The sequence below is a fragment of the Centropristis striata genome, chromosome 17 (assembly GCF_030273125.1).
Source record: "Centropristis striata isolate RG_2023a ecotype Rhode Island chromosome 17, C.striata_1.0, whole genome shotgun sequence".
In the NCBI taxonomy this organism is placed as follows: domain Eukaryota; kingdom Metazoa; phylum Chordata; class Actinopteri; order Perciformes; family Serranidae; genus Centropristis; species Centropristis striata.
Window position 1 is genome coordinate 17898754 of NC_081533.1, and position 23779 is coordinate 17922532.

At 38.1% G+C, this 23779-nt stretch overlaps 2 protein-coding genes across 3 annotated transcripts; one reads left to right on the forward strand and one right to left on the reverse strand.

Moving 5' to 3' along the window:
• The first annotated feature begins 886 nt into the window (after positions 1–886).
• LOC131989647 (eukaryotic translation initiation factor 5A-1) lies at positions 887–14437 on the forward strand. Its single transcript, XM_059354940.1, has 6 exons — positions 887–1216; positions 3891–4063; positions 5986–6090; positions 9562–9693; positions 11629–11701; positions 13689–14437. Exons 2-5 carry the CDS (start codon positions 3896–3898, stop codon positions 11689–11691), a joined length of 468 nt encoding a protein of 155 aa, XP_059210923.1. The 5' UTR covers positions 887–1216; positions 3891–3895; the 3' UTR covers positions 11692–11701; positions 13689–14437.
• On the reverse strand, positions 14426–23236 carry gps2 (G protein pathway suppressor 2). Of its 2 annotated transcripts, none has more exons than XM_059354939.1 (11): positions 23044–23236; positions 21417–21534; positions 20685–20794; positions 20440–20552; positions 20268–20347; positions 20094–20173; positions 18369–18540; positions 18089–18172; positions 17534–17610; positions 16541–16636; positions 14426–15239 (listed from the first exon to the last, which is right to left on the reverse strand). In XM_059354939.1, exons 2-11 carry the CDS (start codon positions 21508–21510, stop codon positions 15147–15149), a joined length of 999 nt encoding a protein of 332 aa, XP_059210922.1. In that variant the 5' UTR covers positions 21511–21534; positions 23044–23236; the 3' UTR covers positions 14426–15146. The 2 variants fall into 2 exon arrangements, with proteins under 2 accessions (XP_059210922.1, XP_059210921.1); XM_059354938.1 differs by having other exon boundaries at positions 20437–20552.
• Positions 23237–23779: the final 543 nt, after the last annotated feature.

A 23779-nucleotide genomic window follows, 5' to 3' on the forward strand; every position in this document is an offset into this window, starting at 1 on the left:
CTAATATAACTATTTTTTAATATCAAACATTCATATTGGTGCCTTAAAATAATAGCTGCAATAGATTGCAAACATTTTATTGCAATGTAACCTCTGCATTCTAGCATACACTGTATTACATAGTATTGCATTTACATTGTTTTATACATGTTAAATTACAATGTATTAGCTAGGCGCTACATTCTAGAATGCACTGTATTGCAGTTACATTATATCATATATACATTCTAGAATGCACTGTATTGCAGTTCCATTATATCATATATACATTCTAGAATGCACTGTATTGCAGTTACATTGTATCATATATACATTCTAGAATGCACTGTATTGCAGTTACATTGTATCATATATACATTCTAGAATACACTGTATTGCAGTTACATTGTTTTATACTTGTTAAATTACAATGTATTATCTAGGCCTACATTCTAGAATGCACTGTATTGCAGTTACATTGTATCATACATATATCTACATTCTAGAATACACTGTATTGCAGTTACATTGTATCATAATGTACAATATACATTGTATATAAGATTTAACATGGAAAAACATGACACATTTAAAGTGAGACGTTGTTTTCCCTTTAAATTAAACATCATAACAGTGTGTTAAGTAGTTAAAATGAGTCTATGGTTACGAAACGAAAACGCTACTTACCTAAATGCATCAATACACATTTTAATGCTAATATTTTTGTACTGTTACTTAAGTAAGTTTTGAATGCAGGAGGTTTACTTAGTGGTATTAGTACATTTATCAGATGTGAATACCTTTTCCACCACTGATGTACAGTAACAAGGTGATTTTATTGTGATAGGTCCAAGGGGAAGTGATGTGTTTGTGTTATTATTGTGGCGTGACAGTGGTGGAGCTGGATGAGGAGAGACAGAAGGTGGAGTGAGAGTAGCTACAGCGGCTCCAGTGCTTCTTCTCGGCCCGGAGGCTGACTGTTGACGGCCTCTTTACGAGGTGAACCTGCAACCTGGATTGCAAAACAGGTGCAAAAGAGAGGAGAGAGGAGACGACGGGAATGAAAGTGGAATAGGAGAGATAAGTAACGGGGAAAAAAGGGAGCGACATCGCAAACCGAGCCACCGAGGAGGCAGCCCCCCCACCCCCCGGCCAGACGAGCAGGATACAGGGAAGCAAAGAGGAGGACGAGGAAATCAAGATAAATAAGAGAGGAAAAGGAGCTATTATCACCAGGGTAAGTTCCTTATCAAAACATCCAATAGACGGGGCGTGTTTGCGCCTGAGCAGACGAGTTATCCTCTGCACATGTCTGTCTGGAGCTGACATATTCCCTTTAAACGCCCCCAGGAACTAATAACGCTGTTTTTACTGGAGGACCACAACCAGGACTGTCTGACTTATAACGCCCTAGTTTCACTCATAGCTAGAATGTCAAAATGCACATTTTTGCAACAGTTTTAACTTGAAAAATCCTGCACACTTGGCAGAAATTGCCATTTAAAACCACTCTTTTAGCTTTCACACGCTCACATGCAGCTCAACATGGTTAAAGTAGCTGTGTGGTGCGCGTCGGAGCCATCACGAGTATTAGCTTAGTCATTATTGTGCACCAGCGGGCCAGAATTCAATCAATTTCCATATCTGTGGGGGCGCGTTGACGGCCAACCCAGGGCAGGGTTTAAATAAGCAGGGCTCGGTTTAGAGGGAGGTCTGCATTCATTTCTCGACAGGCTCCAGTGGCTTAAAGGCTGTCATTGTGCCTGGAGAAGTTGAATGTGTTGATGAGGAGGGCCTGGGCCTGAGCGCAGCCAGTGCGCATGGATGTTCCGTGACCGTAACCGACGGACGCACGGCGCGCAAGTGGCACGTTCCGCTCGGTACGCAGAGGCCGCAGTCCGCCTTTTCCCCTCATTACTGCAGACATGACTGTCCCGAGAAGTGGCCTGCCAGTTTATAACGCTTTATTGTGCTCAGGTCACAGCACGAGAGCTGCAGAATAAGTCACACCCAGAGACGGCTGATGTACGGGCTCATTAGCGCGGATTAGCGGCCCTAGTTCACCCGGTCAACAGCAATAAAGCCCTTAATTTATGAGTCGTACTTTTTAGAAACATGCATATTTGTTTGAATGTTAGGGGTTAAACTTTCAGCTGTCGGTTATATTGTTCTCGTCACGTGCCAGGTATGGTGCCAGATCACTGTCTGCTATTGGAAAAGTTTAGTTTTAGTTACACTGCAAAAAAGGTGTGTCTAAAATCAAGATAAAACACTAAATATGAAGGGAATTATCCTGCTGCATGGAAAGATAATTTCACTTGACAAGATTTATTGAATTAAGATTGTTAAATCTAGAAATAAGCATGTTGAACACTTAAAATAAGAAATTAAGTCTTCAAACAAGATACATTTTCTAACACTAAATATAAAGTTTTTTTTTATCTTGGTAAGAAACAAATGATTGTCAGGTCACTCTGCTCGGGCCAGTTCATCCCTGCTTGCAGTTTTAACTTCATCGCTTCTGTACATTTTTTGTCTTTTTTGGTCATTTTGTGACCAAAAGAAGACATGTGAATGTAAAAAGACATAAAATGATCAAAAAAAGACACTGCTCTGACTCTGCTCGGGCCAGTTCATCCCTGTTTCCAGCTTTAATTTATCTTGTTTTAAGAGTTAATTTCTTATTTTAAGCGTTCAACATGCTTATTTCTAGATTTAATAATCTTAATTTAAGAAATCTCGCCAAGTGAAATTATCTGTCCATGCAGTTAGATCATTTCCCTCAGATTTAGTGTTTTTATCTTGTTTTTAGACACACATTTTTTGCAGTGTAGCTACACAGTTTAACAAACACACACACACACCCTAATGACAAAAGTTGCAGCTAAATTTAAAACTCCAGTTCTAACTTTACATTTATTGTCTGATTAATTTTTACAGGAGGACATACTGGGCTTGGTTTGGCTGACAGGTGCCATGCTTCTGTTGCTTTATTTAGCTCTGCATCGTGCTGCAGCATTGAATGAAAGTGTCTCTTCCTCTGCAGCCACACGTTTTAACTGGGACCACCAGCCAACTCTCACATGTCCATCTTGTTCTGCTGAGACACTGACACATATTCACCTTTTATATTTGTGGACTAACTTGCATAAATAGGCTACTACATATCATCCCCAGTAAACATCAGTATTTAACCCTCTGGAGTCACCAAAAGCGCCAAAGCATGACTTCTTTATCACATCCAGGTGTAAAAACAAAGCAGAAAAGACACAAAATGACTAAAAAAAAGACACAAAATGACTAAAAAAGACACAAAAAGACACAAAAAGACACAAAATGACCAAAAAAAAAGACACAAAATGACTAAAAAAAGACACAAAAGACACAAAATGACCCAAATAAACACACAAAATGACAAAAAAAGACACAAAAAAAACTTGACATGTCAAAACAAAGTATACACAATATAATGTCAGAGTTGAATGTCCACTTGCATCAGTGCATCAGAATTGAATATTCACTTAAGTTGTTTTGTTTAATTTAACAACATTTTGTATAACAAGGTAAAAAAAAAACCAACAACTTTTATTTTTAAATCATGTTTACACTAGTATCAAAGTATTTCACCCAGTGCCCAGTCACGGTAAAGGTATGATATAATAATTATATTCAGAACAATCGAAAGTTGCATCACTGAATTTTCACCTCAGATTGATGCCCAGCTCCCATGTCTCTCCTCTTCTAGCCTTCTGGCCATATGTTCTGGTCTCTTTCTTATCTCCCTGCCCCAAAAAAAACAAACAAACACAGCATCAATCAATACTCCCTCCAGCTGTGATGGTAACTGGGCCTGCTGTCATTTTCCTGAACCAGTCTCATATTAACGTCTGCTCCCTGTGTTGGCTCCACAGCAGGCATGGCAGATGCAGAGCTGGACTTCCAGACGGGTGATGCCGGGGCATCCGCCACCTACCCCATGCAGTGCTCTGCCCTGCGTAAAAACGGCTTCGTTGTGCTTAAAGGCCGACCCTGCAAGATCGTCGAGATGTCCACCTCCAAGACCGGCAAGCACGGCCACGCTAAGGTCAGTCAGGGCTGGAGCGCTGCTGATGTTCCTGCAGGGCTTTATTGCACGACAAACAGCTAAAATGTAAAATAGGTTTTTCCCAGGTGGACTCACTTTGATGAAAATAAGTGAAGTTTTGAACTATCACTCTACTATCCATCCATTTGTTCCTGAATAAACACAAGGTCACATTCATTAATATTAATGCACATTAATGGACTCTTTCAGTCTGTACCAGAACAGTAATGTGTCTGTGCTGGGTTACAGTTCTAAAAAAATATAAGTATAATAAATTATGTGATACAGTTAATTATTCATGGCCCACTACTCTCTTTCAAAGGACAGCAGGTAAGATAAGTACTTGCTTTACATAACCGGACATGGACTATCTTATAGATAGGGCTGCACCGATTGCAATTTTCTGGCCGATCACCGATTTTTAAAAAGCCTGACCTACTGATTCCAATTTTGGCCAATACAGATTTTTTTTATAACTCACAGCATACACCTTCAATGTTTGAATCTTATTTAATTGAAAAACAATAACACAGCAGTATTTTTCTTGAACAAATAAAGGAAATCACAATGTCTGAGGTAGTTAATAAAATATTGAACTTAAAATAAATAGCAACAATTTACAGGACGAACTAACGAAAGAACTGCAACCATAAATAAAGTGTCCAGAACTTTTGGTTTTCGTTATAGTACAACAAGAACAAATGCCCAAATGCAGCAGCAAATGGCTCTCCTTTGCTCTTCTTCTTTAACAGTGTAAAAGTTCCACGCTGACGACATGATTGGTTGAGCGTGCTCTGGGTGACTGTTGTCACGTGATAGACGCTAATCCGACTGTGTGCACGCTCAGTCATGCTGAAGTACGCGTACGTGCACACGCACTTTCAGACCTTTGTGGAGGTCGATAAGATCGCTAGATAAGATCGGTTAGACGTAAAAGAATCCGCAAAGAGCCCGCAAAATTAAGGAAATCGGCGCCCCTACTTATAGACACTGATTGATAAAATACAGCCAGTGTTTCAACCAGCCCAAGAGAGCACATGTCACTCCGCTCCTCATCTCTCTGCTCTGGCTCCCAGTCGCAGAGAGCCTTGTCTCTTGCTTACAAGACAGCAACAGGAACAGCTGCTACATATCTGAACTCCCTTGTTCAGGTCCACAAACCTTCCCGCCCACTATAGTGAAAGACGTCTGGCTCCTCCGCCGCTGAAAGGTTCTACGTCCCAAACCAGACTCTTCTCCTCTGTAGAGCCCCTATACAGTAGGTGGTGGAACAAGCTTCCAAACTCCATCTGATCTGCTGAATTCCTCTCAATTTTCAAAAAGAGGCTGAAGACCCAGCTCTTTACTGATCACCTACACACATAATCAACACACAGCACACACAAAAAAAAAAAAAAAAAAAATCTCCACTTGTGTCCTAAAAACACTTACGCCATAAAAGGACTCAACATAATATATGCCACTTATTCTTGCTTATTCTTGTGTTGTTTCTTATTAATAATAAAATAATAATAATAATAATAATAATAATAATAATAATAATAAAACATTTTATTTGGAAGGCGCCTTTCTTGGCACTCAAGGACACCGTACAAAAAAGATAGAAAAGAAACAGCAATAAAATACAATAAAATACACAGAATTAAGAACAATACCATATAATAGATTGGACAGGGTAATTGTCATCAGAGGGAATAGGCAGTTTTAAACAGATGTGTTTTGAGTTGTGATTTGAAATGGATGAGTGAGTCAATGTTGTTGACTCCATCCTCGCTTGTGTTATATGATTTCTCAAATGTACGTCGCTTTGGATAAAAGCGTCTGCTAAATGACATTGTAGATTGTAGATTGTTATTTGCTTTGGGAAAAACTTCAGTAAGATGCTGATTGTTGGTCCTGTGTGTCTGTGTCTGCTCCTGCAGGTCCACCTGGTCGGTATCGACATATTCTCTGGTAAGAAGTATGAAGATATCTGTCCCTCCACCCACAACATGGACGTCCCCAACATCAAGAGAATGGACTACCAGGTGAGACAGCTGGACGACTGAGGAAGAGACAGGAGCTAGTTGTACCAGTAGTGAGAACAAAGGTTTTACTTGCTGTTTAATAATCCACGTGGCAGAAAGCTGGAGCAGCCTCCGGTTAATCGCTCTGAAATTACGAGTTGATGAGGGATTTTTCGGAAATGGTCCGCCCAAGGGGAAAGATCTGAGTGAACAGATATCACAGTAATATTCACAAATATGCTTCGGTCTTTCATAAGCACAAGATAATTCTACATGACTGCTGCGGGACCAACAACAGTCGGAGGATTATTTGAAAGAGCCCCGTGATTATTAGTCAACTAAGAACTTATTGGAGAGAGATGAATGCTGCTAGGTTTTTGAAATCCCACTGTTTGAATCTATAAATGACTGTGGGAAGCTAACATTTGATTACATCACACATTTGATACATAATAATAATAATAGCAATAATAATAACTTTAAAGGTATAGCACCTTTTAAAAACAAGAGCTTACAAAGTGCTTTGACAGAGAGCAGTTAATCACAAAGGAGAATGATGCCATAAGGTTAACAGAGCAGAGACAGTGCATGTAAAAAAACCCACAAATATTATATTTAAAAAAAACAATTCTTACATAACAAAACAAAAAGAGACAGCATAGGATCAATTACAGGACAACCTCAGATACCAAGGGAAAGTCATTAAGTAATAAGAACATAATTAAAGGGTAAAGGGACGACTATATAGAGAATATAATCAAATAAAAAAAAGAGTAAGATGGAAAATGTTTGAAAAAAGTGGGTTTGTAAGGGTTACTGACTCTATTTGCCGTATCTCCTCAGGCAGCTCGGTCCAAAGTCGGGCGATCTGATGCCGACAGCCTGGTCACCTTTGGTTTTTAGTTTTTGACTTTGGAACAGTCAGAATGGCGACACCCAATGATCTAAGGACCCGGGTCGGCTAGTAGGGAGTTAGACTTCATGAGCCAGACCTAAACAAGCTTTAAAAACTGATCAGTAAAATCTTAAAATCAATCCTAAAATGGCAGTGCAAAGATGCTAAAATCAGGTGATGTGATGTCGTCTGTTAAAACCGGTAAGAAGTTGAGCTGCTGCGTTCTGAACCAGGTGGAGGTGAGAAAGAGAGGAGTGAGCATTACTATGCTTTAAAGAGCTTAATATTAAAGATTAAAGATTGAATAATTCTTTATTGTCATACCAACAACACATGCATGCACATGATGAGGCACAAAATTAAGTACTGAGGCTTGGTCAAGCCAAACATACAAAGTAAAAAAGAACACAATACAATACAACACAGTGAAATATAAAATCTAGTTTAAGAGAAGTGTGCGATATTTGCAAGTATCTGTATAAATATAGATATATAAATGTAAATATAGTGCACAGCAGTCAAAGCTAATCTAACCAATATTGCATGGTGTGTGATTATTGCACATAATATCTGTAATGGTCAACACATAAAGGTTTTTTTAAGGCCGATACCGATTATTTTGACACCAGTCTTAACCGATCCTGGATATGTGCTGCCGATTGTTTTTGGCCGATTCTTGATTGCCTTTTCTCCCTCCATTTACATGATAAAAATGATACAATAATTAATTATTCATTCATTCATTCATTCATTATCCTTCTCCGTTTATCCACACTCGGGTCACAGGGGGCTGGAGCTGATCCCAGCTGACATTTGGCGAGAGGCGGGGTGCACCCTGCACAGGTCACCAGACTATCACAGGGCTGACACATAGAGACAGACAACCATTCACACTCTCATTCACTCCTACGGACAATTTAGAGTCACCAATTAAACCTAAGTGCATGTTTTTGGGCTGTGGGAGGAAGCCGGAGAACCCGGAGAGAACCCACCCTGACACGATGAGAACATGTAAACTCCACACAGAAGAGCTGCAGGCGGGAGTGCTTAAGTCTCAATTTAAACAAAAAAAGAAACATTTATTAACAAAACAAACGAAACATATTAACAGTTGGATAGCAAACAATGTGTATGTTGTTCTAGGCCTGGAGGTGGTGGCGCCTCAGATGATCCACATATTTGATGTGTTTTTCTTTTTTCTGGTATCAGCAGCAGCTCACCAGAGAATGGAGATGGTGCACCGAGCCTTTCCTGCTGTTGGCTCAGTGAAATGGGCTGATTGATCGGCGAACCGATATATCGGTCGACCTCTAGTTTTTGTATTATTACATCAAGTTTACACACATGGGTCAAAAATGACCTAGTGCATTAGAAGCGTAGTGATACAAAAAGGGTTTTTATTCAAAAAGTAAGAAAAGAAAACAAAAAATTAGGATGAATGATGATCAAAAACGAGTTCATTGAGGAAAACCTGCAATACTGAATGATTAAATTAATTTATTGATGCCGATACAAGTAAAAAACTCAAATATCAGCCCGGTATATCGGCCGACCTCTGATCTGTAGTTGGAAAACAGTCTTCAAACCACATCATTATAGAAAACAAAGTCAATATAATTAAGATCAGTGTGTCCTAAATATCTTTAGTTGAGCATAAACAATACAGACGGCTGTAGTCAAATATTCACTGGTTAACGTGTATTTATGAACAGCTGATTGATTGTTCAGTCAAGCACTAAACTTGACTTAAAGTCAAATGTGAAGAGTGTAACATCAGGTCCTGGTATTGTGCATACTGGCTCACTTTCATACTCTAATGGCTTACTGGGAAACTTAATTAAACAGAGCCATCTGTAATATTATTAACACCTGTGCTTTTCCTGCTATAATGAACCAAAGAGTCTGTATGCTGCCTGCACAAAGATAGCAACCAGCTGGTTAGCATTTAGCAGCTGAAGACTGAAAAGGAGGTAAAATCAACAGATAAACATTTGACTATTTATGAACTTTTGAAATTTTATCTAAACTCAAACACATCTTGGGATTTATAGCAAATTATACATTCTCTTGATTTTGCGAATTTGTGGAGAGACTGAAAACTTGATACATTTCTAAATAAGCTTACATTACTGATCGAACTAATATTGTTCCTAATTTTATATTTCTAATATAAATACTTTTCCTACTTGTTAATACTGCTTGTTTACTATTTATTGTTATTTTATTGATGCTTCTTTCTATTTTTGCTGTACACTTTTTTTGCTGCTGTAACTCTGAAAATGTCCCCATTGTGGGAATAATAAAGGAATATTGTATCTTAAACAAGCTGCAAACAAAGATTTCCCTCTACTAGTGCACTCAGTCACAGAATTACATCTCTGAGGTATAATACTGGTTCTCAATAATACATAATGTAACCTTAATAATATTTAGTGTAGCTTATTTCATGTATGCTACTTTAAAAACGTATGAATAACTCTTAGACACCACCAGTAAGTTCAGGTACAGAAAGAGAAAAAGATAACGCCTGCTTGTATAAAAAAAAAAATACTATATGCTTACTCTTTTCTGCTGTTTTCTATTTTTCCCTCTTTCAGCTGATTGGGATCCAAGATGGCTACCTGTCCCTGCTCCAGGACAGCGGGGAGGTGCGAGAGGACCTGAAGATTCCCGAAGGAGACCTGGGCAAAGAGATAGAGAGCAAGCACGAAGCTGGAGAGGAGATCCTGGTCAGTGCTGTCTACGGTTGTCACAATACTAACATTTTCAACTCGATACCGATACTCAGGAAAATATTCAATATTCGATACCATTTTTGACACCACAAGGATAAAAACAAACGAAATATTTTTATTAACAAGAAAAATGCAACATGTATAAATTAACAGAACCACAGGTTAAATATTTATAATAAAAGACAGTTGTGCAAAATGAAACTGCAACTATGATGACAAGCTTCAGGTCTGAGGTAATGCAAAAAAAATAATAAATACAATAACAATTAGAACAATATTTTTGAGGTTGTTAGCGCGCTTATTGCCTAAGTATTTGGATAAGTACCCTGCTAAGCTAACTACTTAGCCAAGAAGTTAGCTAAGTAGTTAGCTTAGCAAGCTACTTAGCCAAGAAGTTAGCAAGTAGTTAGCTTAGCAAGCTGCTTAGCAAACTACTTAGCCAAGAAGTTAGCAAGTAGTTAGCTTAGCAAGCTACTTAGCTAAATACTTAGCCAATAAGTTAGCTAAGCTACTTAGCTAAAAAAATGGATATGGGTCATTTTTGACCCATGTTGTGCATTAGAAGAGTAGTCACATAAAAACGGATTTTAATTAAAAATGAATAAAGGAAAACATAAAATTAGGATGTATAATGATCAAAAACAAACTAATTGAGGAAAACCTGGAATGCTGAATGATGAAAATAATTTATTGCAAAGAATAGAACATAAAAACTCATATATGTTGGGTCCCAAGTTGAGCATCAAAGGGTTAAAGCCACTTGGACATTGGTTTGAAATGGTAAAAAAGCACATATCCTATCAAAGTGTCTCATTAAGCAGCCACAAAAATCTGAGTGGGAATAAACGCTTAAAACTATTAGAGTTCAGCTGCTCATTTGGCTGCTCAAACCATGTGTCAGGATTGTGGGGGCGGGATAAGATCACGCTTGATTGACAGCTCCTTCTCAGCTTGAGTACAGTTATTTTTCTTCCTTTCAATCACTAAAACATTTTAGCTGTCATGAAATAAACAACCAAACAGACTTTACATGGTTAGAAAAATTGAAGAATCTACTAACTAATAAATTAGATTAGACACTTGCTTCGAGGGCCACTTAAGGATGGCTTGAAAGTGAGTCAATCCCCATAGACTCCCATGTTAAAACTACCAAATTTACAGTAGAAATAAACGTGTACAGTCTGGTACCACAGATGGTTTGGTCTGTATCGCTAATTCCCCTCTTCATGACAATTGAACTTTTTTAACTCACCTGTTAAAATTCTAATAATATTATTGACAGATTTGCGCGGTGTTCCCCAGTCTGCTCGTTAACTAACACAGCATTCTTTCAAAAATCCAACAGAAGTCACTAACAGTGGTTGCACCTCCGGTCCTATCTATCTCAATACAAAATGAGACGACTTCTCACTTGATTTATTATCTCACAAAAATTTCTCGTGGCATGATTTTGGTCTCGAGTTTCAAGTCTTCTTCAATACAATATGATGTTAACTGTGTAAATGATGGTCCCATTTAGAAGAAAATAGATGATAAAGAAGCGTATGATTGGTTACCTTTGATTGACAGGTCGCTAACATGGCGAGCTGTCAATCAGGATAGAAACAAAACAATGCGTATCCACGGCAACGTGTACGTCCAAATAGCCGTGAACTTGTTTGCCGTGTTTTCATCTCAGAGCCTTGACCCTTTCACTTTGTGTTTTGAGCTCATGTAAGTTTATTTGAACATTTTGTAGATTTAAAATTGTCTTGTTCAGTGTTCGTTTGTGCTAAAAGACACTCCAAGGAGTCGGCGGTTTAATTTTTCAGGTTAACATAAGGGTCTCAAACACAAATTACCCTTTTATTACACCATTTAACAGTAGTGACAAAGGGATCAAGTGACGTAAGCAGGAAGAAATGTCAACATCTTGATCATTTCTTTCAGATCACTGTTCTAAATGCAATGGATGAAGAAGCTGCAATTGGCATCAAAGCGTTGGGTAAATAAGCCACTGCAGGTAAATACAGAGCTGCAGCCCCACAAGTACCGCCTGACCCAGCCTGCCTGAAGACGAGTGCGAGCGTGTGTGTGTTACGTTAAATGGTGTGTGTGTGTGTGTGTGTGTTACACCACAAGCCAGAAGCATGTGCCATGCCAGAGCAAGTGTGTATGATGTCATAAACATGTACAGTTTACTGTTCATCATTGGAGCAAAGGGGAAGGCAACTCCGCTCATCCAGATCCAAGGCTCAACCTTTAATGTTTAGATTTCAATCTTAGTTATTAGAAGAAAAAAACATCTAACCCTTTGGAGTTTGGGGCTATTTTGTCGGTTTTGTCGGTTTTGTCGGCCTGTATAAATTTAAAAAGGGTTCACCACGCCATGTCGGTATCATTGTTTTCAGCACAACCTCACCTATATGACCTGATTATTATTTTTTTCATTTTGACTTACTGGATCTAAAACACACACAAAATTACAAAAACACACATAAATAACCCTTTTTTTTTTTTTTTTTTTTTTACAGAAAACCCCACATAAAAACCCACTCAAAACACAAAAACACACCAAAAACACATACATTTTTTTTTACAAAAACCACTCAAAAAAATTACACAGAAAACACACAAAAAATGACAAAATACACACAGAAATTTACAAATATCACACAAAAAACATTAAGGACATAATACTGCATTAAAAATGCTGAATGCAAACTGCAAAATTTGAAAAACCTCTGCAAAAACTTACACTTGGTCGAGGTCGTTTTTTTTTTTTTTACCTTTGCTGAAAAAGGGTTGATGCACTAAATTGGACATGGAAACTTGTGAAAGCTGACAGCAGCTCCATGCTGCTTCGTTTTTACGTTGCAACGCCATGAAGAAGTCATGCGCCGGTGCTTTCCTGGACTCCAGAGGGTTAAAATGTGATTTACAATCATGCATATCCACTGGACTGAACTGTTTCATATTACTGCATTATGACTTTTTGTATATATTTGTTTTAACTGGATATGCAAGTGGTCAGCTTGAAATTGGAAGATTTCTAATTGACGAAATGTGACTAATTTAGTGAGTACACTGTAAAAACGTCCCGTTGTTTTTACAGAAAAAAACTGGCAGCTGTGGTTACCAGAATATTCCCGTAAAAAACACAGTACATGTCAACATCTTTACAGAACAACTTGTACATTTTACATCCTAAAACTGCAGTAATTAAAAAAAAAAAAGAGTGTAGATTAAACCTTCCTTTACTGCTAATTTAACAGGATGCTGCTGCTTTTATACTAATTATTTATGCAAAATGTACATGCATTTTGCTTATTGTGCATTGAATACCAGTAAATTAACATTCAGTTATTTATTGTACACTGAATACTAGTAAAATGTACAAGTTGTTCTGTAAAGTTGTTTACATTTGTACTGTATTTTTTGCAGAATTATTCTGGTAACCACAGCTGCCATTTTTTTCTGTAAAAGCAACAGAATTTTTTTTTTTACAGTGTACATTTGAAATTTGAAGCCTGTATGAAGTGATGGTAACACTGTGGATTTGCCTGCCCCTTAATGTACTTTCTGTCTCATGTTAACACTATTATGAGCATGTGTATCATTTTTATGTAGCACTATATGAAAGCTTATGGTTCATCCTGTGTTTTTGAGCAATGTATTTTCTTTTCTGTGGGTTACACTTCATTTTACAGCCTGAAATCGCCAGTTGCTTCCTGTATTTCTCTCTAAAAAAAAAAAAAAAACAGCTTGTAGCATTGTTGTCACTGTCGGGTCAAACTGTTTCGATGCACTTTCTTTTTATGCACTTTCTCACCTGCAAACTGTGGGCTGTAGAATAAAGTGACCACAAAAAAAAATGTTTTGTGCCATGTTTCCTCTGCGGAGGCTCGTCAAAACTCCTGAAAACATTTCTGGTGTTTTATTTTTTCTTCCGTCTCTCACTTTTCTGTCCTCTTTCTTCTCATTCTTCCCCTCTTGTAATTCTGTTTCAGGGGCAAACGAGATGCACTGGACCTGGGGAAAAGGAGGGGATATTGCCTCGTCAATGCTATCCTCCCTTTTTTCTTTCTTTTTGTCTTTGTTTTTCATACTCTCTCTCTCTCCCTCTCTGTTTTCTTCTTGGGTTCAATTAGAAAAGGAATTGGAAATGTCTAATTGTAAACATTCTTTATGTTACACGCACACGTAATAAAACCACATCTGAGTCAGATGTGAATAGATAAAAAGGTCGGCGGTGTCGAGGAAAGTGTGTCTCTAATGATCGAGTAGGTGTACAGATATTCAGTAGCTGCCTACCATCAGGGAAAAGAAAGCTGGTGATCATGTCACAACTGTTGTTTTTTTATATGTTCCCGTTTAACGAAGGGCTTCAACTCTGGATCTGCATTGTTCTGTTGAGGCTTGTTGTCTATTAAAACAAAAGGTTACCAACGTGGCACACCGAGGTTCAGTTTCTTTCTGTCTCAAGGAAACAAAACCCTGCTTCAAGAACAAATTCTCATCCGTTAAAAAAAAGTATTTTCAAAATTCTTTTTGCAGAGGCCGTCAGAGCGGGCCTTCACTTGGAGAAATTGAGTGGGATTTAATTTGGCGTACTCCTGAACTTCGAGCGATGATTCAGGAGGCAGATAAACTTGTGGCGGTTTGGTATCCTTACTTTGTGTTCATACAGCAAATCCAAACTGTGCAGAATGTCTCCATGGCCAAAAAAAATAAAGATGACACAAACTGTTGGACGTGGCGTTTGCTTCTCCTTTTATTCAGCAACATAAAAGCTTTAAAACAGCAGAGACTCTTGACTTCTTTTATTCTGTATTAGAAGAAAAACACAGGAAATCCTTCATAGCTTTGTCAGAAAAATGTGATTTGACTGAAATGGATGTAAAAAAAGTATTTTAGCTAAGACATTGTGTCTCAGTTATATCAGTGTGTGTGTGATGTTAGCGGGAAAAATGTTGATTTAATCCACGCACTAAATTAAACTAAGTGTTGCTAAATCATTTCCCTCAAATCTTTTTTCTTCTTCTAGTGTTTAGTCATTAAACCCTCCGCTGATGTGGTAATTATGGATGTTAGTATACAAAGAATAAGCTCTGGTTCATGCTGTCTTGCTTTATACAAGATATTAACATTTAAGTGCACTTAGGCACATCCAGAACAGCTTTACAGTGTAGGTAAAAAGAGTTATTTTACAAATTAACATCATTTGTAAGAAGAAAAAAAATAAAGTTGGATGTTTACAGAAGCACAGAAGCAGGAGCACAAATTAACCAAGTCAAAAAAAGAGGTACTGTACAGGTTATAAAACACAGATCACATAATAATCCAGCCTACCAACTGCTTTTTTTTAAAAGAAGTCGGCCCATTAGACATCCATTAGGTTCTCCAGAATCTTGAGTGAAGTCTCCGTGACGATGGTGAAGGTGAAGGTGAAGGTGAAGGTGGCTGAGTTACTTGCCGTGGTGGTAGAACCTCTGGCTGCTCTGGCTGTGGGAGAGGAAGCCGTGGCGAGGAGCACCCTGGGGGGAGCTCTGGAACGGCGCCTGGCGGCGGAAACACAGAATAACGTGATGAAATGACTCACATGTTTTCAGATTTCACGTCATGAAGAGAAAAACATGACAGTATAGAAAAGTTAATATCAGGAGGAAGTCAGTTACACCAAGGAGTGGAGGAGTGATTTCTGCAAAACTAAATTATTTCTGAGCTAAATTTAATGTACCAGGCCACATGAGGGTTACTGGCAGATCTAAATCAATACTTTATGATCTCATAATATGACTGGATGCACTTTGAGAGGCCAGCTGCAACAGATGAAGTTTAAATAATTTAAATGCAATGCAGAAGGATGCATACGTTGCAAATATCAGCATCATTGTCCTCTACCACCTCAAATTCAAGCATTTGCTACATCAATTAATTTATATACACACACCGTACGCACAGTATATTCATAATCACATTAAATTGGATGTTATTGTTAGCCTGGGTATACCCCGGCTGCCTTGCACGCTCGATTTAATTTCGAACTGCCAAGGGGTCTGGAAACCAGAGGGATTTCTCAGCCCTGTTTTAGGGATCCAATCACAGAGTGGGGAGGGACGGCAAGACGATGATGCGTACTACTCGGCAGACGGAAGCTTGTAGTTTTGTAGTTTTCTTACGGATCCAACATGGCTGCAGCAGACGCGAAACTCTCTTTAGCTGTAGATGGTGTTTTAAATAGTTTAGAGCAAAAGTTGAAAGGCGAAAGGTCTCTCGGCTCCGCTGTCCCCCGGCTCGGAACGAGATCACCGGCGTCACGGTACCGGGGCGACCGTAGCGCGATAGCGCTACGCTACCGTTACGGCGTTAGCGGTAGCTATTAGCCCCGCTATTGTAACGGCGGTGATCTGGCTACGAGCCGGGGGACAGCGGGGCCGCCCAGAGACCCGCAGCAGCTTGTTTATTGCCCATAAAATCAGTGGATGTGTGTGGCTGACTGACATGAGGGGGAATAAAGCGTGAAAATAAATAATCTTGCAGAAAGCGAGAACTGGAGAAGCAACGCAGTAAGCAACACTCTCTCACAGACACACACACAACAAACATCCATTTCTGTTGCTCTACTACGTCATCTGGTATAACTGATCTGATTGGCTAAGAGCTACCTACAGACGCTTTGATAGACATTCTAAGCGCCCAATAAACGGCTCCGGAGGATCGTAAACCACACCTCCTCTACGGAGAAATGAACGGTTGGTTCCCAGACCACATCTCATTTGAGATTAGTCTGGTGTTAGCCAGGCTATGTTATTGTGCTATAAACAACCAAAATGTTGTACGAGAGCTTTAGGGTAATCACCTTTGCAGTGGGAATCTGCACGGCCATGGATGGTGTGGGCAGCAGGCCTGGGGCAGAAGGGTGCATGGCTGGTGGATGCATCGGCCTCAAAGCACCCTGAGAGAACATCAACGAGACAAAAAAACTATCAGATAAGGAAAGGACAACACGTAGTCCCACATATATACAGTGGCAAGAAAAACCCTTTGAAATTACCTAGTGTTCTACAATAATTTGACATAAAATATGATCTGATCTGAATCTAAATCACAGGTATAGACCAACACAATGTGCTTAAGATGATATCACAAAAAACAGTTATTTATTGAACACACCCATGAAACAATCATAGTGCTGGTGGAAAAAGAAAGTATGACTCGATCATAATGCTAATTCATGCTAATAATGCTAATTCAGGGGTGGGCAACCTGAGGCTCTGGAGCCACATGTGGCTCTTCGGGCCATCTGCAGTGGCTCCCTGTAGCTGGGACAAAGAAATTATACCAAATGAAACAGTTATTTCTTTACATTTTTAATGTTCATTTATCATTGGTGTAGGCCCAGAGCAATATGTATTCCTCAGTTGTAGATGTGTACCTTATATATGACCTTTAACTCTAAATATTATGACCTATTAGTGAAGCTGGTAGGCTAGTTTAGACTTCGTAGGCTGTTTTAATTGTAAGGCTGAAAATAAGGCCTGTTTGTGGCTCCATTACTAAATTTTTTCTCTTTTTTTTGGCCAACAGTGGCTCTTTTGTTAGTAAAGGTTGCCGACCCCTGCACTAATATATTGGGATTCCCATACTTTTTCTTGCCACTGTATCTCTGTATGATGTTTATGCAGCTGCTTCCACAATTGAGACATGTTTGGAAATATTCTGACCCAAACTTATTAGACATAAATTATCATTTTGTAGGATTTTCAGTCTAAAAACACACACACATGCTCTATTACTACAAAAAGAAGGTCTTATATATACACAAGTAAACAGCAGATATTTAATTCCTTACTGCATCGGTAAAGCCGGACTGTTGGTTTGCATGCTCCAGCTGCTTCTGGAGCGGTATTCCTGCTCCGGGAATGTATCCTGGATGAGATACAGAGATCACCATTTACATCAAATATACAGCCCGAAAAACATTCAGCTTATTTTACAATACTCTGCATGTTGTTAAGGCTGCAGTTTTGCTATTAATAAATAGTCTCTACATTCAGGGTTCATACACTTTTTCAGTGGTCAAATTCAAGCATTTTTCACTGAACCATACCAACAGCGATGGTTTTACACTTTTAGGAGGAACGGTCTTCATTTCAGATAGGCTACTCATTATGTTTCACATTGAACATGTGATTATCTATAGTCTACAGATAGATATAGTCAGATTGAAGAGAAATACAGTAAGAATTTCAAGCATTAACAAGCACTTTATCCAAAATCCAAGCACTTTTAAACCTTGAAAATACAACATTTAAATTTAAGCATTTTCAAGGATTTCAAGCATCTGTATAAGAACCCTGTACATTGAACCAGCAGTGGGAAACACAAGGAGAAGAGAGGAACTGACCAGGCTGAGAGGTGAAGTGACTGTGGACGGGGTAACCAGGCTGCTGGTGGGGGAGGTACTGCATGGCCTGAAACGCAGACGCACCTGTGGAGGAATTAAAGAAACTTTTCACTACAGCCTGCTTCTATGTGGTTCACATTATGAACACAAAATTATACATATATTATAATTACATTATAAGCACAAAGGACAAGGTACGTCTTATTCAAGGACTACTGAACAAGGGAATTCATATCTAGATGCTATTATTATGTAAACAGCTGATGTGTGCTCCCTTTACCTCTGATCTGAGAGCTGCTTGCGAAACTGACAGGCACTGATGGTCCGGGGGCGTAGGTGGAGGGGTGCTGGGCCTGAGCCACCCCGTAGGGCTCATGGACCCCCTGGCCCCCGCTGAACTGTCCGTGCTCTGCTGAGCCCGAGCTGAAGCCTGGCGTCTGATAGTGCCGTGCCTAACAGAGGGACAAGAGGAGGAGGAGGAAGAGGAGGAGGGTTAAACAGTGTCATACGCAATACTTGTGTCTAAATCTGCATCTCCTAAACCAGTAGTTCTCAACCTTTTTGAGTCACGACCCCCAATTTAACATGCAAGTTGTCCGCGACCCCCGCTCACTGAACAGAATCTCACACGCACAGTTCAGATCACCCAAAAAATTAACAAAATAACCAAAAAAAAGGTAAACACAATGACCAAAAAAGACACAAAATGACCAAAAAGACACAAAATGACCCCAAAAAAGACATAAATTGACCAAAAAAGATACAAAATTATCAACAAAGGAAACAAAATGATGAAAAAAGACACACATTGACCACAAAATGACCAAAAAAAGACACAAAATGACCAAAAAAGACACAAAATGACCAAAAAGACACAAAACGACCCAAAAAAAGACATAAATTGACCAAAAAAGACACAAAATTATCAAAAAACGAAACAAAATGATGAAAAAAAGACACACATTGACCACAAAATGACTAAAAAGACACAAAATGACTAAAAAAAACCCACAAAATTACCAAAAAAAAGGGAAAAAAATAACCAAAAAAGACACAAATTGACTAAAAAAAACACACAAAATGACCAAAAAAAACATTAAGTGATCAAAAAAGACACATTAACACATGAACACTTTAACACAGTGGAGACAGAGCTGACTTCCAAAATCATTTGGCGACCCCCAGAAATCATCTCGCGACTCCAATTGGGGTCCCGACCCCAAGGTTGAGAACAGCTGTCCTAAAGCACACGGATTAACCAATTTGTGTCCAGAACTGATTTTTTAAAAATATAATTTGGTGGAAATGTGAAATGTGAAGACATTTTTTAAAATCAATCACACCAAAGACAGAAAAATCATTACTTCTTTTGCATTATACTCCATTAATTTAGGAAAAACAGGAGCATCATGAGCCTAAACACATACAACAAATAGTTGGTGAGAAAATGTCTGTATCAGAAAAACCAAGGAGCATAATCAGATCAGATCAGATCTCTCTGAACTCATAACGAGTTGAAAATCAAGGATATGCAACTTGTGATTATTCCCATTATATATGAATCCGTCACTTATTTTCTTGATTAATTGTTTGGGTCTATAAAATGTCAGAAAAAAGTTTAAAAAAATGTCCATCCCAATTGTCAAAGTCCAAGGTGAAGTCTTTCAGTCTTATTTTGTCAATCCAAAACCCAAAGATATGAAGTTTAATACAATACTAAACAGTGAAATGCAGGAAATCTCCAAATCTGAGAGGCTAAAAACAGCATTTTCCAATCAGAACAAATGTTGTAGCATTTCCCCTATTCTTACTAAATATAGTTCCTGGGCACAAACGGGTTAAACAGTGCAAGTCACACAGGACTGTGTGAAGAAATTATACTTCACCAGGAATCCATACTCAAACATATGATCTGTGCAGAAGCATCCGTGCGAGACATAGATATATTATTTTGTTATTTTATGAAAAGGCATAATTTGTTTAAGCTAAACAACCGTATACTCACTGGAATCACAGCAGCTGGGAACAGCTGTTTACTCCGTTCTCCCAGTAGCGCACCAGGTCGACTGTGGCTGACTGGACTTCCTGAAAGAGGTAAAGACGTGCATCAGTTTCCTCATAATGGTAAAAAAGAAAATTTTCTAGATAACCAAGGTGAGGTACTTGAAAACTGCGGTACCTTGGATGCTGAGGAGGTGCTGCCCTGCGTGCATGGGCAGGCTGGCTTGGTAACTGGCTGATGTCAATGTTGTGATATCACTAGAAAAGACAAAAGCGCAACTGAATACCAAAAATACATCATGAACTTGTGTGAGAGTATTTTGTTCTGAGTGCAGTGTTAAACGTACTACCTCTGCTCCTTCCTGCGTCTCTTCTCCTCTTCATGAAGGACTTTCTTCAGCTGTAAGAACAGCTGGTGTTTCTCTTCTTGGAGTCCCTGAAGTTTTTCACCCATTTTCATGACCTGAGTTTGGGAATCACAGTGTGAAAAAAAGAGCCGTAAATTATTCCTCCCAAGCCAAAGAAAAAAGTAAAAGCAAGTCATACAGAGATAGAAGCACAGATTAAATTATAAATGCTTCAATTGTTTCCCAACCTGTTCTTTGGTTTCCTCCAAAGACATCCTCTCTTCTATTTCTTTTGTCCTCTTCCTCTCCTCCTCCTCTTTCATCTTCTGCTCCATCATTTTGTCCACTTCTTCCTCCTCTGAAAAATGATATTCATGTTGTTTAGTGGTGGAGGAAAACATGTTGAAATATTTATTATATATTTTATTAAAAATATACACATATTTTAATGCAAACCATTCTATCATTACCGTAACATTTAACTATTTTTACTCATCAATTTTCATTCAGATTTTATTCTTTAAACATTGTTAAAAACCATTATATTTGATTACATTCTGTTAAATTATACGTTTTTAAACAAATGTATATTTATTTTTTATAAAGTTGATTAAATATTTATTGGATACAAATGTGGGGAAACCATGACATTTTTATCTGGACGCATTACGGTAATGAATCTGTGAATCAAAAATATGTTTAAAAATGCAGAAAATATTATTTTAACACAAAACAATGAATTATGCCTCATTATGGCTATATTGTTCATTCATATAAAAGTGAAATATATTTAGTTTGATAAAGAATGTCCTTATAATCCTCACAGACAGAGCTTAGACTGGCTTCATGACAATCAACCAAATGGGATCTGATTGTTTTATAGTGAAACGTACAAACACTTCGACGCGTTCAGTTGTGAAAGTGTCCACGAGGCTCTGAGAGGTTTAAACACGGAGACAGATCAGTGAGTGACAGCTCACCTTGTCTCTTGCGCTCCCTCTCCCTCATGATGTGTTTGTGGAGCGCTCTGGCCATCGCGTTGGACAGCTTGGGTCTCTCCAGCAAGGCGGGCATGGTGACAGGCAGTGGAGGGGCCAGCTGGTGGAGGCAACGTTCAGTTGGAAAGGTTACGACAAATATATATAAAAAAAGTGTCCATTATCTTTATTTTAACCCATAAGAACCCATGGTGACACAGGTGTAATAAACATTTTAAATCTTCTAGAATCTCCCATAGTCATCTTTATGCTTTACCTTAACTCATTAAATTATCTCTCTTATTTTGCACATTATGACTAGTAACAAACTTTATTCTATTTATTCTATTCTACTGTATTGGTGTTGAACTGCTGCTGCTGGAATTGCCAATTTCCTGAGGCAACCTTCTCAAGGGATTAATAAAGTTCCTATCTATCTATCTATCTATCTATCTATCTATCTATCTATCTATCTATCTATCTATCAGACGCTTTTATCCAAAGCGACTTACAGGAAGAGTAAAAGCAAACAATCAAGGTATAGTGCAATAAGAGCTATTAGTGCATCAATAAGTGCTAGTGACAATTCTTTGAGGAGTAGAATTATCGTGTGCACATTTACATCTATCTATCTATCTATCTATCTATCTATCTATCTATCTAAAGCCCTAAGTGACGTATACTCTACACCCTGGTGTGGTGGTCAAGTGACTTTGACAAGAAGTGACTTCTCCAAAATGTGTGTGTGACTGAAAACAGAAATGTGAAAAAGTAGCTAATTTCAAGAAAGCTTATTTTTTGTTACTTGGCTAAGTTTAAACCATTTAACATTTCTACTCAGTTAATATGGTGTCCTTTATTGCATTTAACCGGTTCTGACCAAATTTCCTGACCAAATGAATATAAAACAAGTCACAAAAATATCGCTGTGGCGTATACCTATATTATTGATTTATTATTATTTTGTTACTTAAAAACAAATCTGAAAAATAATTTGTTGTTAAACAGCACTATTAATGTCACAGTTTTTATATATGTTGTGGAGATGCAAAGAAAAAGGCAAATTTGTGTTTCTGTAAGCAGAAAATCTGTTGAGTTTTTTTATTTTAAAATAAGAAATATTATAAACATAAATACCATTAACGCCCAATGTATCATATATGTCACATGACAGATCTTTGACATTTAGGGGTAGTATTTTTATTAAGTTGTTTTTTATTATGTTTATTTTTAAACATCAGAAATGTGCTCTATATGGTCCACTTGTCTGTGGTATATCCCCCATAATTTTCCTTTAAGGATAAATGGGTTAATTGTAGCGTTACCAGTAGAAATATCAAAGCTGTAACGATTGAAGGCCTGGATTAGCCACAAATCGGCTAAGTTAGCATTGTTAGCCTTAGCTCCTGTTCATTGACTTATATTTAAATATAAGAATCAACGGGTGTGCTTTAGTGTAAGGCAAAGGTGTGTGCAGCTTATACCTGCACACCAGCTGCAGTAGTTTTATTTTACAACATGCAAACATTAACAGAAGATAGCCAGCTAACGAGACATTTTATGGTAACGTTTCTATTCTAGCTGACAGTTTCTCTTCTCTAGCGGAAGGATAAAGAGCAAAAACTCTTACTTTTGTTGCTTTGTGGGTCGTTTGATAAGAACCGAACCGTCTTGCGGTTTTAGATTTGAAGCGACGTAACTCAGTCCGGAGCAGTTGAGCGAGATAAATTCAAAACTTAAAGCCAAAATATAAACAGACGGAGAGGTTTTTTCAGCCCGGGTGATAATGTTGCGCTTCCGGTTTTCGAACCCCCACCGAACTGCATTTTGGGATTTGTAGTTTCTCCTGACCTGTCTTTTTTTTCTTCTTCTTTTGAGTTTTGTTGCATTTGTTTGCATTACCGCCACCTACTGGACTGGAGTGGTGGAGCAGTAAATTGACAGGAAATTAAGGAGAGAAAATAATAATACTGATGAAAAATGAATATAAAATGAGATAAAATAAATAAAGTCATACTTATAATAATAATTGTTTTCTTTGCATTATTTTTTTCCCAAGAAGACTTTCCAGGGTGTTACTGTGTTTCCTCGAGAAGTCTCTTTCTTTCAGCATCGTTCATATTACATTCTACCAGCACCGAACCCCCACCGAATTACATTTTAGGATTTGTAGTTTCTCCTGACTTTTCTTTTTCTTTTTCAATGCTTTATTGATTACAAAAAAAAAAAAAAAACATTTCTGGCAGGTTTTTTACAGTACATACCTTGAATAAGTGTAGAAAGAATGCTAGGTGAACATCAATCAACAGAAAACTTATAATAATTACATCAATATTGTAAATCCAGAGCAGTTGAAATAAAATTAA